This window comes from Ixodes scapularis, unplaced genomic scaffold (assembly GCF_016920785.2).
Source record: "Ixodes scapularis isolate PalLabHiFi unplaced genomic scaffold, ASM1692078v2 PGA_scaffold8__174_contigs__length_109621045, whole genome shotgun sequence".
In the NCBI taxonomy this organism is placed as follows: domain Eukaryota; kingdom Metazoa; phylum Arthropoda; class Arachnida; order Ixodida; family Ixodidae; genus Ixodes; species Ixodes scapularis.
Window position 1 is genome coordinate 71542071 of NW_024609883.1, and position 14814 is coordinate 71556884.

At 43.1% G+C, this 14814-nt stretch overlaps 1 protein-coding gene across 1 annotated transcript; it reads right to left on the reverse strand.

Annotated features, from left to right (window-relative positions):
• Window positions 1-1100: 1100 nt before the first annotated feature.
• LOC8037469 (2-iminobutanoate/2-iminopropanoate deaminase) lies at window positions 1101-7847 on the reverse strand. The gene is made up of 6 exons (XM_002405010.5): window positions 7509-7847; window positions 6681-6786; window positions 3233-3287; window positions 1501-1569; window positions 1359-1414; window positions 1101-1245 (listed from the first exon to the last, which is right to left on the reverse strand). The coding sequence occupies exons 1-6, from the start codon at window positions 7652-7654 to the stop codon at window positions 1198-1200; spliced, it is 480 nt and encodes a 159-aa protein (XP_002405054.3). The 5' UTR covers window positions 7655-7847; the 3' UTR covers window positions 1101-1197.
• Between the last annotated feature and the right edge of the window lie 6967 nt (window positions 7848-14814).

Below are 14814 nucleotides of genomic sequence, written 5' to 3' on the forward strand. Positions count from 1 at the left end.
TTTCCTTTCGTCTCGTTCTGGACGTGCTTTTTGACCGGAGATGCGGGAGACGCGGTGAAGTCGGGAAGTAGGGTTCGTAGTTCTCGGCCTATCAGTAGTTCTGCGGGTGAACGGCCATCTTCAAGGGGAGCCGCCCGGTAGTTGAGGAGGCTCAACCAAGAGTCTTTTGAGCATAGTTGTAACCCGAGACTGGGGATACGGACAAGGGACCCTCTTTCTTTGGCACACTCCGTTTTGCGTAGTAGATGCTTGACAACTTGTACACCTTTTTTGTTTTTGTTTTTTGGAGAGGGGGGGGGGGGGGTCGCTTTTATGTTACAAGATGAATGCGCGGACAGAGGGTTGTATACCGTTTTGAATTTTGTGGATGCGGTTCGGATGCGGATACAAAGTCTGCGGATGCGGATCGGATACAGATGACCAAACTGTTATCAGAGCAAGGCTTTAGTTATCAATGAATTTGGACGAATTGATCAATCAATCTGCCTTGTTGAAAAATACATGTAATGGTAAAGAATCAGTATTTTCTATCTAAAGTGATTTAAAATGTATTAATATAATTTAAATCAAATAAATCCGATTGAAATCAAATGAATCTGATTTGCTTCATTAAAAAAAAAAATTCTTTTTTTCATCTTGCATCTATGCAGCCTACTTCTGTTTCATCGGTGGTGCCGTCTCGTGGCCATTACCTAACACGTCAAAGCCGGAAAATATATTCTGATAGATAGAAGGGAATCAATGAATATATTCTCGGATGGAAATTCAAGGGCTAGATGAAAACGCGAAAAAAAGGCTGACGAGTTCTTCGTGGCCAGTTGCTCTGCCCCTGTGCTGTCCTACTTGGTCATGAACGTTCTCTGCTGAAAAGTAATTGGCTTCGTTTATAAAAGAAAACATATAAAAAATGCTGGCCAGCCATTCCCGATTCGTTAGAGTAATAGTTTTAAAATTATTCGATCAGGTACTCTCACCTTTCAGATGAGACGTCGTCGATGACAACATGATCACTTTTGTTATGTATGGCCGGCAGGCTACACGTACTAGGAAGGGATGACCCGCTGAACAGGACATGTAAAGTCATATTGCCACCGTTTGTGTGAGGTTCATAGAATGGCAGAAAATTATATCTTTTTTATTTTTTTTTATTTTACCCGATGCACAGCGTTTTATTATAAAAATAGTACACTGCCGGATCTAAGTTCTTGAGTCCACGGCGATGGTCTGCAGTTCCACACGAGCATTCTGTAGGAGGCATAACAGAGGTTAGATTATGGCTTTGGGCAAGAGATCACAAGTATTTTTGATGAGATGAAGATAAGACGAGGCTTATCTCTTTTGTGAGTAAAGATACCTACATAGTGCAGGCCAGACACCTCGACTACCACCCTCGCTGGATACTTGCTGGAAAACACTAGATTGGAAAAAAATATATATAAATAAAGACGCTGTAGGATTTATTTTTATCAAAATTTGAGTTAAGTTCATAATGTTCCTTACCCTCTTTGTAAACGCTGTTGAACGCATCGGTATCGTTGATATCAGCAAGGTACACCGTCACAACTGCGACTGTAATAAAAAAACAAGATTAATCGGACTTATTCAGGAACCTCCAATATGTCATGGCACTAGAATACCTGGAAATACTCTTTCTGGAGAAATACTGTCTTCATTTTTCACAGCGCGTGAAAACAAAGCGTACATGTAAAGTTCTCACACGAAATTATTAATCTACGTTGACGCTACAGGACGTGTAGTATCTGACTCCGTCTGTATTTGTCCCGAAGAACACCCTCCGCAAAACGTCGTTCACCCAGCACCTATCGTACGTCATAGTGATTGTTGATGCACCATTCTGTGTGCAGGTGTACTGGCTTTTGTACTTTGAGCGTGTCTTGTTTTGCAACTTTCGAAGATATAAGGCGCGTGTCGGCAACCGGCAGCCTTTCGCAGCGGCGGGTCAGGTCGTCAGGTAGACGACTTGCAGGGGGCCGGACAGCAAGTCGCGAAGTGGGAAAGGAGGAGGGGGGGAGGGGTAAAAACGGAATGAAGACGTTCTGCGCCCAAGTACGAGATGCCGGACTATGCCAGTAGACCGATCTCACTAAAGGCTGGTTCACACAGACCCACCCTCTTACGTTACGTTACTTTACGTTACGTTATGAAAGCTCATGTCCAAGTCATCGAGAAATCTTTGCTTCGTATTAAGCGTGGCTACCAATTCAAGAAGATAGCCTGGCATGCGACATTCTAAGCACGAATGTTTCAGTGACGACGAGCTAGGACGGTGAGTTACCGTGGCAACCAAGGGCACAAGGCTCGTCATAACGTAACGTAAGGAGTTCAGCTCGGTTCAACTTTTAAAACTGGTTCACACAGCACCGTTTTCTTACGTTTCGTCTAAGTCGCCAGATATTCCTCCTCGAATTGGTAGCCATACCAGCGAGGTTGTCGCACGTGCAGACGGACTAAATTTCCCTTGATGCATTGCGGCACCGGTGGCGTAGTCAAACTGGCTGTTGAGATCGGTCCATTGAAAGTGCTCCTCGCTCCTGCTCAACCCCATTTCTGGTCAAAACTGTCGTGTGGACCTTAGACAATAATTGAAACAGCGTGCAAAACAACGAAGACAGGAGACAAGGGACGCAGGAGGAGCACAGTGTACTTCTTCTCTTCCGCTTTCGTTATTTAGCGCGTTGTTTAATTTGTTGCTTAAACCTGAACTAACTCGTCCACGTCGCCACGCTCGTGCCGTGTGCAACATGAAACCGCCTCGCTGGTCGCGGAATGCTCACTTACCGGTTAAAGGCTTAAACGTCATAAAGCAGTGAGCGAAATAACAAAGCCTGGTCAAGCAATCTGTATGTCTGTATCTCCTTCCCATATTTTGTTGTCTCGGATTATTCAACAGATAGACTAAGGCACTTGCGGCATAAAACATATTAAATTGCTCGCAGTATACGAGCAATTAAAGATTAATAGCTGCGGCATCAAGTGAGGCGAGATATAATACGCTACATATTGTGACTACAGTGTCAGGACAACTGTCGTGATAGGCCAAAATTTTTAGAAGCGTCATGTCTATAGTATTAAATGTATTATATGGCTTTGGATTTGTTTCTTTAAAATTATGACGTCTAATAATTATTGAAGAAATTAGAAAGGACAGCTGATTTCCAATATCTTTTCAGTATACTGCGCTGCAGCTTGCTTCCTTGATGTGGCGACTTACCGTTCTTAAAGCTCATCCGTCCTGCCTTGAGAACATTTCCCAGATTCGTCAGTGCCTAGTGGAAAACAAAAGAGTGGACGTGAACTCGGACCTAGTTTGCATCACATGTACCGGTCACGTTTCTAAAGACAACCGGAATGTCCACAATTTGCGTCTTGCCCGTCTTCATCGGAGAAGGCGGAATCGCTTGAAGACTAATAAACGCCTCTAATAACGTCTTCCAATGAATACTACAAAAACCTACATCAATCTCTAGCAATCTGATGAACTGTACGTGCATGTTAGTGTAGCATATTACTACATCTGCTACTTTCAACGCAACACAGACGAGCGCATACGTTCTATCGACCCAAAAATTGGTGTGCTACGGCTTCATGTGCGCGCTGTCTTTTTGGTTGCTTCCTGGATATCTTGATTCATCCACAAGGCAGACATTTTATTTATCAGTCCAAGTAATTTGAAGCTTGTATTGAAGACAGAAAGGGTGCCCCCTTCATTAATGTTGAAAACCGCGGGGAAAGCATGTGTTATGATCCAGACACGAAAGCAACAAAAAACAACGGATCTCACTGACACTCAAGGACCCGCTGATACCCGTTTATTCCATGACGTCAGTTTAATTTTCAACAACGCAGCAGCTCCCGCACAAGTGTCGTTGTTTGTTCGGCTTATCGGAATGTTTTCGAAAACTAGAATTCAAAAACATCTCTCCGTTTCAGGAACAAAAATGACGTCAAATATCACAATAACATCCTGGGGAATATAGATCACGAACAAGTCAGCGTTTGCCCCCCTGCGACATTAGTAACGTGACGTCTGAGCAACGCACTAGTGTATACCGCCTGATGATGGCTCAGACAATAGCCTCCTCTATACTCACAAAGCCTGGCAGCTCGACGATGGAGCCATAGAGTGCCCGGTCGCAGCTTTCGAGCGCGACGATCCGGTAGTACAGAGCATCAAACAGTATTCTTCTCGGGAAAGCTGGACGTCAGCGTACAGCTTTTGTAGCGGCGAGGACCCGAAACAGACTTGTTCGGTCGGGAGTAGTGTGTTTCGGCGTCTCGCCGCAGCGGGGCGCCAGTTACGTGGTTGTCTTCTTATACATTGTCTGCCACTTCACCTTTTCTATTTCGGCGGCCGCTTCTTGTGGCGATCTGCCAGGCTTTGTCAGTATATAGGAGGCTATGTTCAGACAGATGATTCGGGTCACGAATCCTGTTTGGTTCCCTTATCAAGAGGTGGCGCAACATGTTGAAAATATTGTAGTATTTCATGACGGCTGCGGTCGATTAGATTGAAACTAACTTACCAAGTCTTGTAACTACCACATAAAATTGAACTCACGGTGAGGCAGACTCTGAAACTAAAAGAAATAAAGGCGAACTCTATCGTGTAGTGGCCACGACGCGGCGCTCACCTCTGTCTTCCAATTTAACTGCCATCGTCCGGCGTTATTCCTTTATCCATATTCTCTCTTGTTTTGTATTAGAATGCGACTGTCTTTAAATATAAGACCATAATGTATAAACAACTGGAATAATCGTATAACAATTCGTATAAATACTTGCGGGCGCCGCTTTTCTCGCTTATTTCAAAGAGGGCTCTAGGGTCATGTAAGTCGCTAGTTTTATCGTGTTTTTTTTTTCTTATTTTTTTCAAGAAACGTGGGACACATGGTGGGACTATTTAGGCTGGTTTATACGTTCGTGACTGACTGTGGTCGAATTAGCCGGCGTACTCTCATAACCGCTTACAAATATAGGACGCACTTGTAGGCTGGCGCCATCTATCTGGAAGTCGTGGAACCGAGTGAATGTTTTCAGTATTTGTGAAATCAAATCTAGGCACCATCATTGAGAAATGATAGCTTGTATAAGTTATAACATTTTCAATATTGTTTCGGGCCCACGGTGAAAAAATTATACGTAAAACGAATATAAAATTTAATTCGCAGCCCAAAGGCTCGTTCACACACTTACGCCTGCTTAGCTTCGTGTGCCTTAAAACCTCCTAAAAGTTCTTAAGACGAGAGAACACAGCTGGCGCCACCAATGGGATAGCCTCGAAACACTGGATATTTCGGGATATTTTTGTGTATTGCGTATATTTGTTTTTTTCGCGCATCATTACTTTTTTAGGGTCTTATAACTTTAGAACAAACTAAAAAATCAAAAAAAAATTATGATATATATTTTTTATTTTAAATCTCGTTTTAAGTTAAAATTTAAATTCTGATTTAAATCATTTACATTGATGCTTTAAGTCATACCTTTCATTCAGAAATAATTCCTAAAATATTTCCGTGCGTTTGTTTGACGCTCTGTATGTGATTTTGTTTTTTTCAAATAAAATAGTCATCAGCAAGAAAGGCTATAGCAGACTGAACGCGAGCGAAAAGCAGTGCTCTTCTGAACAAGTCGAAACGATATGATTTATTACTACCTTCTACTTTGTTCGTCATGTCACGTGGTGTTTTATTACGAGAAAATCACAACGCCAAAGAAAAAAACGCAAAAAAAAGAGTCAATGCAAAAAATATTACAATAAAGCTTTTTAACTAACCAAAAAATCAACCCGATTATCTCCTAGTATGATTGGATTTACAACAGTAAAATCTGTTAAACAACGTGTTCTTTAAATATACACAAATTCGTTCATCTGCATTGTTTTCAATGATCCGATTGGTCAATCAACCAGCCATGTTTAAAAGTAGATCAAGTGATAAGTAATTAGTGGTTTTTATTAACACATACTTAAATAAGCACAATCTAATTTAAACCAAAACAAATCTGATTCATATTATCCTTACAAATTTCTTTCCACTTAGCTGTAGACAATGTTATGAACGACCATGTATCATTGATAGTGCGTAAATTTGATATCGCAAATGCCAGGAAACCTTCGCTCTAGTCAAATGCAGTTGCCGTGTCGCCTCATAGATGGCGCCAGCATTCCCGTGTGTTCTCACGTCGCAAACATTGCAATAACTCTGTCCTAAGCAAATGCAAGGCTGTACACGGGCCTTAAACGTGGGCGCCAGTGGGCGCCAGTGAGTTCTGTCGTTGAAAGGGGTTACAAATGGAACGCGATTTACTCGAGCATAGTCAAGTGCAAATGTGTAAACTAGCTTCTACTCGCCAGAATATCCAGTCGCTCGAGTATAACTGGGCGTTGTTAGCAATGGGAAAGGGTGCCTGACAAGTAAACCGAATAGGCCATGTCGAGTTCGTTGTTTCGTGGTTTGCAAGGCGCATTCATTAGGCAGTGCGGGAGATGGACATGTAACCAGCATTAATGGTGGAAACCCATACCGTAAACCTTCGTGCATTGGTGGTTGTGACTAGTAAGAGCGTAGTAACGACCGTGGAGGGACAGTAAATGTCAGACTGAAAAATGTTCCGCTAATGTCTTTGAAGAGTACGGCGTCTAAAGAAAACAATATTACCTGTCGGGTTTCGTTCATGATTCCACCGGAGATTAAGGTATTCGTTTCGGGGATCAGTCCAATTTGCCCTGAGATGTACATGGTACATCCAACACGGATTGCGTTGCTGAAAATAACAACAAAAACATTTAGAACAAAATATTCTCAAAAGAACTCTTCATTTTCGTTTAACTTTGTGATCGTATCATTCTAAATAAAATAGGGGTTCCCGGCAGTCGTAGTGTAATCAGCACCAGCATGAACTCTGAGTGCAGCACCTCTGAACGACTGTTATCCCCCAAATTCCTGGAGAAAGAAAAATGTTGTACTCTATAAAAAGCACAAACTCCTTTCTTTCTTTTTTTTTTTTTTTTTACAGAATAACACATTACGAAGCGTGCACTTCTATAAACGCAAAGGTTTGCATGAAAAGTAAAGCTACATATTCTACAGGATAGACAAATCGATTATGTTTACCGGCTTCCTCTAAACACAAGTTAATCAGAAGGTTACCAGCACGCCAGCGTCCTTCTGTGTTGGAAGTCTTGTTTTCTCTTTGTGAAGCAACTCCTGCAAATTTTTTGTCCTAACAAAGTTTAGACATTGACGGAATGGAAACGGCACGGAGGCCTTTCAGTCGCCCAACTTCACCGCGCGCGAGCTTCCAACATTCGATAACGCTTTGGCACCTAGTGAGCCTCGAGTGTGCGAACTCAATGAAAGCACGATGTATGGCAACAAGGGTGAGCTGGAGGCCGGTGAATATAGATAGTACTCCCGTCTTCACCCACAACGTTTGAACCGTAATCATAATTTATAGGCTCTCGATCCTCAGGCAATCTTCCTTACCTCAGTGGTCCGGTAACTTCGGCAACGTCAGGACTGGTGACAACTTCGCGCTGGACCTCGCAGTGTTCAGCGCCGACGTCCAACCGACTGCAGAAAACGCTCAAAAGCGCAAGATGAATTAGAAGACTTCCCATCGTTCTGGTCATTTTCGGCGGTAGAAGTGACAGGGGCAGCGACGGGTATCAACCGTGAAATTGAACGATAAAGAGTTACGACGCCGCTCTGGGAACGTGACAGATATAGATTAGGCCTTAAATGCTCGCTGAAGATAGCGCTTCATAAAACTTGCTGAGTATCACGACGGATTGGCGGGACAGCAGCTCGCAGGCGAGCGCGGGAAGACACTGTGGCTGCAATTTTTGAGAGCAGGCGACTCGGCACTTCTCGCTAAACTGGATCCGGGGCTGTCAGGTGACCTTGACGAGCTGTGCGACGGAAATGTTCGTTCGGTCAATCAGAAGACTAGGATCGGAGAGGTCGATGTGCGCTACGTTTACCCGTTTGTGTGAATGTGGGCATGCGGGCTAGCTTCTGATTGAGTGTAGGCGCATAAACTGACGCGAGTACCGCAGTGATAGGATGTGCTGCAGCTTGTGTTTCGTTGAACCAGCTGGCATAAAACTTTCGCCGCTCATGCCGCAGCGTACAGTTCTGGAGTCAACTGTATTTTCTATGGGCTTTTTTACGCAAACATGTTCGACACTCATTTTGGTTCGACGTATAAACTGAACCTTTGTGCATGACGTAAAACTTTGGACAGCTTTGTGTTTTTTTTTTTTTTTTTTAAACTTGACTACAGTCATTTAGAAAGAAAGATTGAATGCACATACAAAAATAAATTAAGTAAAATGTAGAAAGTTTACGCAATAAATAACAAACTGCTCGCCTACGTACATTCGCTCCTTGCAAAGGGCTGAGTATTAATTAAGAGAACTTAGAAACCACCAGGAAACGATGTTTCAGTTCCATGGCATCATAAGCCATAGTCCCCCATTTTCAAGCTTGCCGTCTGAGGATCCGTAGGTCAGCACTTCTTTACTTTGACTTTACATAACTGATGTGCCGATGTGCGTATGCGTAAGGGTACATAACGCGAATAATGAGAGGAGCGTTTTTGTGCCAAGTTTTAATGCAGCACCTGTCCCGCGTTTGATTATTACGTTGGTCTTCATGAACTGAACAGTTCCGTAGACAAGAGATCTAATAAGCTGGGTCAACCGCGATGGCGTCGATTTCCATGCTGGACCCCTGTGTGAAAAAAACAAAAAAAAAATAAATACTATAGTCACTCTTTTCGTGATCGATGAACGTCGTATGAATATTGGCCCTTTCACTAGAATCATTCATATAAAAAGGGCTGGGACAAATGAATGCGCCATCTTCGCATAAAGACAAAATTGCCAATGGGTGAATGGATGTTAACGGCTGTAAATTTTATAACGGGAGGCAGCTTGCGCCATCTATAGCCTGAAAACCAGAAGCACACCTGCCTTCTAAAACAGTTTCCTCGAAACTTCTCGCATGCGAGGCAACCCAGCCATATGTTGCTAGACCGTCGGCATCTTCGAAGGACTTACAAACTCCCCCAGCAGAAACAGCATTGCGTGTTAGGGGGATCAGCGAAAATCTACAACCCAGCTGCTGCAAACACGTGACAAAAATAGTAACTGCAACAAGGTGTAAAGTTGGTCGAGTTGGTTGATGGTCATATTAAATGGGTTAAAACAGCGCAAAACAGACGAAGGACTAGTAAAAGAAAACGCACAGACACAGCGCTGTAACGCTGCGCTGTAACACAGCGCTGTATCTGTGTGTTTCCTTTTACTGGTCCTTCGTCCCAGCGCTGTGTCTGTGTGTTTCCTTTTACTGGTCCTTTGTCTGTTTTGCGCTGTTTTAACCCATTCGAGCGCTGTGTCTGTGTGTTTACTCTTAATGGTCCTTCGTCTTTTTTGCGCTGGTTTAACCCATTCAATATGACGAAAATAGTCTAGCCTATGCGAAGCGCAATTTCGTCTGCTTCCTGCGCAGGGGTTGCAGTGACGTCACAACGCCTCGCTTTGATTGGCACTGATTGGTGCCTTGAGGTCTACCCACAATCCTTCCAATCAGAACTCGGTGTTCTGACGTCATCGCAACCCCTGCAAAGAGTAGCAGACGAAATTGCGCTCCGCATAGTCAGTGACAACTACTCGGGGTGTGGCTTATTATCTTTGCGCTTTTTTACTTTGCGATTCGTTCTTTAGCGTTCTTGTCGGCTAACGTCGCAGTCGCATTGACTCGGAAGCAATGATATGGAGTTTTAGAAGATCGTTCCGATACCTCTGATAATGATACTCTGTAACGATGAGGTGCATGTTCAAAGGCGTCGGTGTAGTATTGGGTATCGTTATCGGAGATATCGGAACGATCTCCTAAAACTCCTTATTGAGACGATAGGGGCGCACCACGCTCTTCGTTTCTTTAATTTTAAGGGACTACAATTTACGACGAGGGCTAATTTGAAGCAAACACTTTTTAAATCAATCTCTAAAATTAGTTTCGCATGCTCTCACACTGAAATTTAGCGTGAAGAGGCAACTGGGTGGTGATTTTGCTTCTTGAAAATATACAAGATCAAACCTACCTCAAGCATTCATTAGAACTAAAAACAAAAAAAAACAAAAGCAAATATTTAAGCCTCGGTAAGATGCTGATTCCTTTTGCGCCGTGATAAAAACGTTTTTGTGGTCGTTTTTGACATCTCATCTAACTGAAACAAAGAGGTTAGAAATAGTTATCACTTAGGTATTACGCCCGTGTTTTGTCCACTAAAAGTTTCTAACGGACCACGAGAATCGTTTTAACTTTTAATTGAGGCTTAACTGCATACTGACATAAAAAAATTTTGTTTCTTAGCTGTGACTTTTGATTCGCCTCCAATTTGCTTCTTTATACCTATAAAAACCTGCACCACCCAGTTGTAACTTCTTTATACATTGCACTACCTGAGAATCCGAATCTTATAACTGATTTTTGAGATTTATTTAAAGTGGATTTGATCCACGCCGTACTATTAAAATAAACCGCTGAGTTTTAGCTTGTACTTTCAAGATTTGTGGAATACTGCCGGCCGTCGTCCAACCGCTCTGCTGCTCGGCCTCTTGGTAGAAAAGCGCCTATGTCTCAGAAGTAAAGGGCTGGTACGTGGGAATTTTGTTCATGTTTCTGGTGGAAGCACGTGTATTCATACTATGAACATTTCTGATATTTTTTTTTTTTGTAGATGTTCGAGCACACGCCTTTTTTCCTCGTGCATTAATGCTTGAAGGCTGCGTCCTTTTTTAACAAGGTATATAGCATAATATTGTATATATATCTCCTTTTTGAAACATTGAAATGTGCATCTTAAACCACATCAATAGTTTCGCTCAAAATAATTTTATTGTAAAAGTAAAAAAAAGCGCATAAACACTTTTATAGGTAAAAGTTCTCTTTCATCAATCCGCCATTGTGTCGTAAGACACTATCACTTCTTAACAGTGAAAATTCATACATGATTTCTTTACAAGTACAGCATTAAGAATTTGATTGAGAACATTGGCGGTATGCTACATAAACTGAATGAGCTAAACTGTGGAGAGAACAAACAGAACGTGACCAGACAATACACCGCGAAAACGTGTTTTTCGTATTTTTCTTCTATTTGTATATTTATGTCGGTGTGCTCCTTTTGCCTATAAGTAGAACTCTTAATTAAAGCATCAGGACATGGTGTCTGGTGTCTGGCAGTACCTCGATGTTTTTCTAGCGAAGTTGTCGGGCTTCGACAGAACTATAAGCAAAAAAGAAAATCAAACTTTTTTTTCTTTTTTTACAAAATGTAAATTTACCTGGTGTAATCCTTCCACCTGGATTACCGTTCTTGCAGGATAGTTCTCTGTAAAGACTAGGAAAACACCAACACGAATTCAAAAGATTTTAATATTTCGCGCGTCCGATTGAAGAATATAGTATACCACATTATAAACGACTTACACTGTGTATAGAGCATGTCCACCTTTTTACTGTAGCTTATATCTGTGAGGTACACGTTACACCTTACAACTGGAGAAAAAAAACGAAACGAACTCAGTTCTGAAAACAACTGCGCTTCCATTTCTTAAAAATATGTTTTAATAGTTAAGGTTCTGTGCTTGTCCAAACAAACTGCGGTGTAATACTCGGAAGAAAAAAAAAAGACGACTCCAGCGAAATTGTTATGAAGGTATTGTAGGCATGTTGTCGCTAATTAATTGTATTTTTATAATTCATATGATATTGCGTAGATTGCCCCATTCGATCACTTGCAATCGTTAAGTGTCCCCTTCAGAATATACTCAAGCGTCATTTATGCCAAGTTTCTTTCAGATACTGCACTTGCTACGTGCCATGAAGGTTTTTATTTTTAGACCATCTGGATCCCGTACGTCAAATTATTTCTTTAAACATAGTTTTTGATTTCCTTTTTAGAAACTGCTCATACCGTGCGTGAAGTTCATTCCTCCAGATTTCAAGACCATACCCAGATTCTTGAGGGCCTAAAGGATTTAAAATAATTTGTTAAATTTATGCGTAAACAACAATCCCGCAATTTTTTTTTTCACCTCGCCGTCTGCTGTAATTAAAACCATATATAGGGTAAAATAAATTTAAAAAATTTAATCCATCTGTTATTAATTTTTTAATCATCCGTTGAAAAATTATAAGATTCTAAACTTCTGGTTTTTAATAAAGTACCTTATATTTCCCTTTGTTTAAATCCTCGGGCGACTTTCCTGCAACGTCTATTCCCAATTCAAACTGAAGCGACACTTTCTAGCGGAGGACACGAGAAATTGAAAACAAGCACCCTGCCTTCTAAAAAAACAAGGACAAAAACTAATATATTCTTAAAAATTTTTTGACGCCCAAGAAATCTTTGAGCTCGTGAAGAACGGTTTCGCCTCAGCTACTATCGCTCCCTGGCGCACTAAAAAGGCAACTGTTTTTTTAAGCACCCCCTATTTTAGGGGGTGCTTAAAAAAACTTTTAGGGTGCAAAATATGGCCAAGCCGAAGAGCCCCTAAAATTATTTTCCGACCAGAATCTTTTTTAGAGTGTGTGTTTATTAGGTTATGCCTCAAGACTTGACACCACGTAGTAGAATATGTATGCACCTGGAGAGGTATGGGGACTTCAAAACGGATGCTAGGTGCTGACAATACCTCCTAGACCTGCTAACTCAACAGGTCTCGAATAACAATGTCGTACGGTTGACATTTGAAGGTAACCTACACTCCGTTTCACACTTAGTGTGCAACGCTGTCAAAGCTACTGGCGCGAGCGCGTGGCTTCATCTATGGTTTTGTCTGCGCGAGAAGGCGTGCAAATGATCAACGAGACCAAGTCCAATGCCCGCGCCAGTAGCTTTTGACAGCGTTGCACGCTAAGTATGAAACGGAGTATAGACAAGCAAACGTGGGGTACGGACAAACCTGTACGGCACTCATTTCAAGCAATCAGAGTACTTGCAATCTGTTCCTTTTTGAAGTAAATTATAAATAATTTTAATACATTTATTAGGAAGTAATAAAAAGAGTAACCTGATTATATTTTTGATAGTACTAAGACTACTTGCAACTATTACAGCACTTCCGTCCCCTTTTGCAATGGCGCCCTTTCTTTGATGATGATGAATAAACCTTTATTTATCGAGCATCAGGTGCGGATGTCAGGGCACCCGCCCGGTGGAGGGCATCCTTAGTCCGGGATACCCTAGCTACTGCTGGCTATCCGGGCCCTTGTCACCAAGTCTTGCTGGATCCCAGGGTCCGAACTGGTCAGACAGGCCATCCACTGCTCGTAGGATGGGGTGGGTTTGGGAGTGAGGTCCGGGGTTCATTGGCATTCCCATACCTGATGGTAAAGGTTGCCGGGAGAAGGACAAAAATTACAAGTGGGGGTATTGAGCGGGATAGATGGCGTGAAGAAGGGTGCTGTGGGGATATGTGTTGGTCTGCAGTCTTCGGAGGGTGGTGGCTTCATCTCTTGATAATCTTGGGGGCGGTGCCGGGTATTTTCTTCGGTCGTGACGGTAGTGGGCTAGTATGTCGGCATAGTTGATGAGCAGGTCGGTCATGGGGGCAACAAGTGAGGTTGTTCCCTCTTGGGTAATGGCCCAGTGTATACGCGCGCGGGCAGCGGCATGTGCCGCCTCATTACCTTCGAGGTGTTCGTGTCCGGGTACCCAGACTAGGCGTACTTCGGGGCGCCGGGGGACGGTCTTGAGGATGCGAAGCGCTGTTTTCGAGATGCGTCCCCGTAGGTAATAGGTGACCGGCGTTTGGCAGCAGCCGCAAAGCACTCTGGGTATTCTTCACTTCCGGTTCGTAGCTAGCAGCCGACGCAGCCGCAGGACGGCTATGGAAGCGTGTGCGGGTGTTGAAACCCGATCAATCCGGGCCACCTTCCTCTGCTGCTGGGTGACTTACGTACTTCTGAACGTCTCAAGTTACTTCTACGGATATGTCGAGTAGTAGTCGGTACGCAGAAGCATCGAGAACGGCCACGAAAACGCAGAGCGAGTGCGGCCGGCGGCAAGCTGCACTCGCACCACGCTTTCCGGGTCTTCGCATGAAAACTCAGGTTAGATGTTTGGTTTTCCTTTTGAGCCAGCGTTTTTCATTCGGGCTCTGTTTATTTTTGATGGTTAAGTTAGATCACATCATGACTGAAATAGGTGCGAATGTCAGCCGTAGGACGCGATCAGCTGAAACGCCCGAACGCAGGTCTGGCGTACTTTTCTCATTTTGTTGGAACACCTGAGACTGGATAAGAAAATCTTGAAGCAATCAAAAGTTGAAGACAGGGAAAGAAGTCGGTCAGACGGCGTTTCAAACTCAGCTAATATGTTTTTTCTCGCGCGATTGAAACGCCATATCCGTACACAAGTTAGTTTCGATGACATCTGACTACGTGACAATCCTTGCTTTTTAACACTAAACATTGGTTTGCTCTGTATGTTTATACAGCCTTGATGGAGATGTGCCTCAACGGGTAATCGGTCTCTTAGCTGTAGATGAGAAATTTAGCCGGTGCAGTGCAACCACTAACCTGGGGTTTTTAACGTGCATCACGCAGTAGTGATCACACGAACGCGTGCCAGTACGAAACTCATCCAGATCGAAACGGGCGGGGGCGGCGGGGATCGAACCCAGGAGGTTCCCAGCGCAAGCTTTCGCTCCACGCTCCGAGCTGAGACGCGTTAGCCCACTCGGCCACTTCCTCCCCTGTTTTTTAACACTCACGC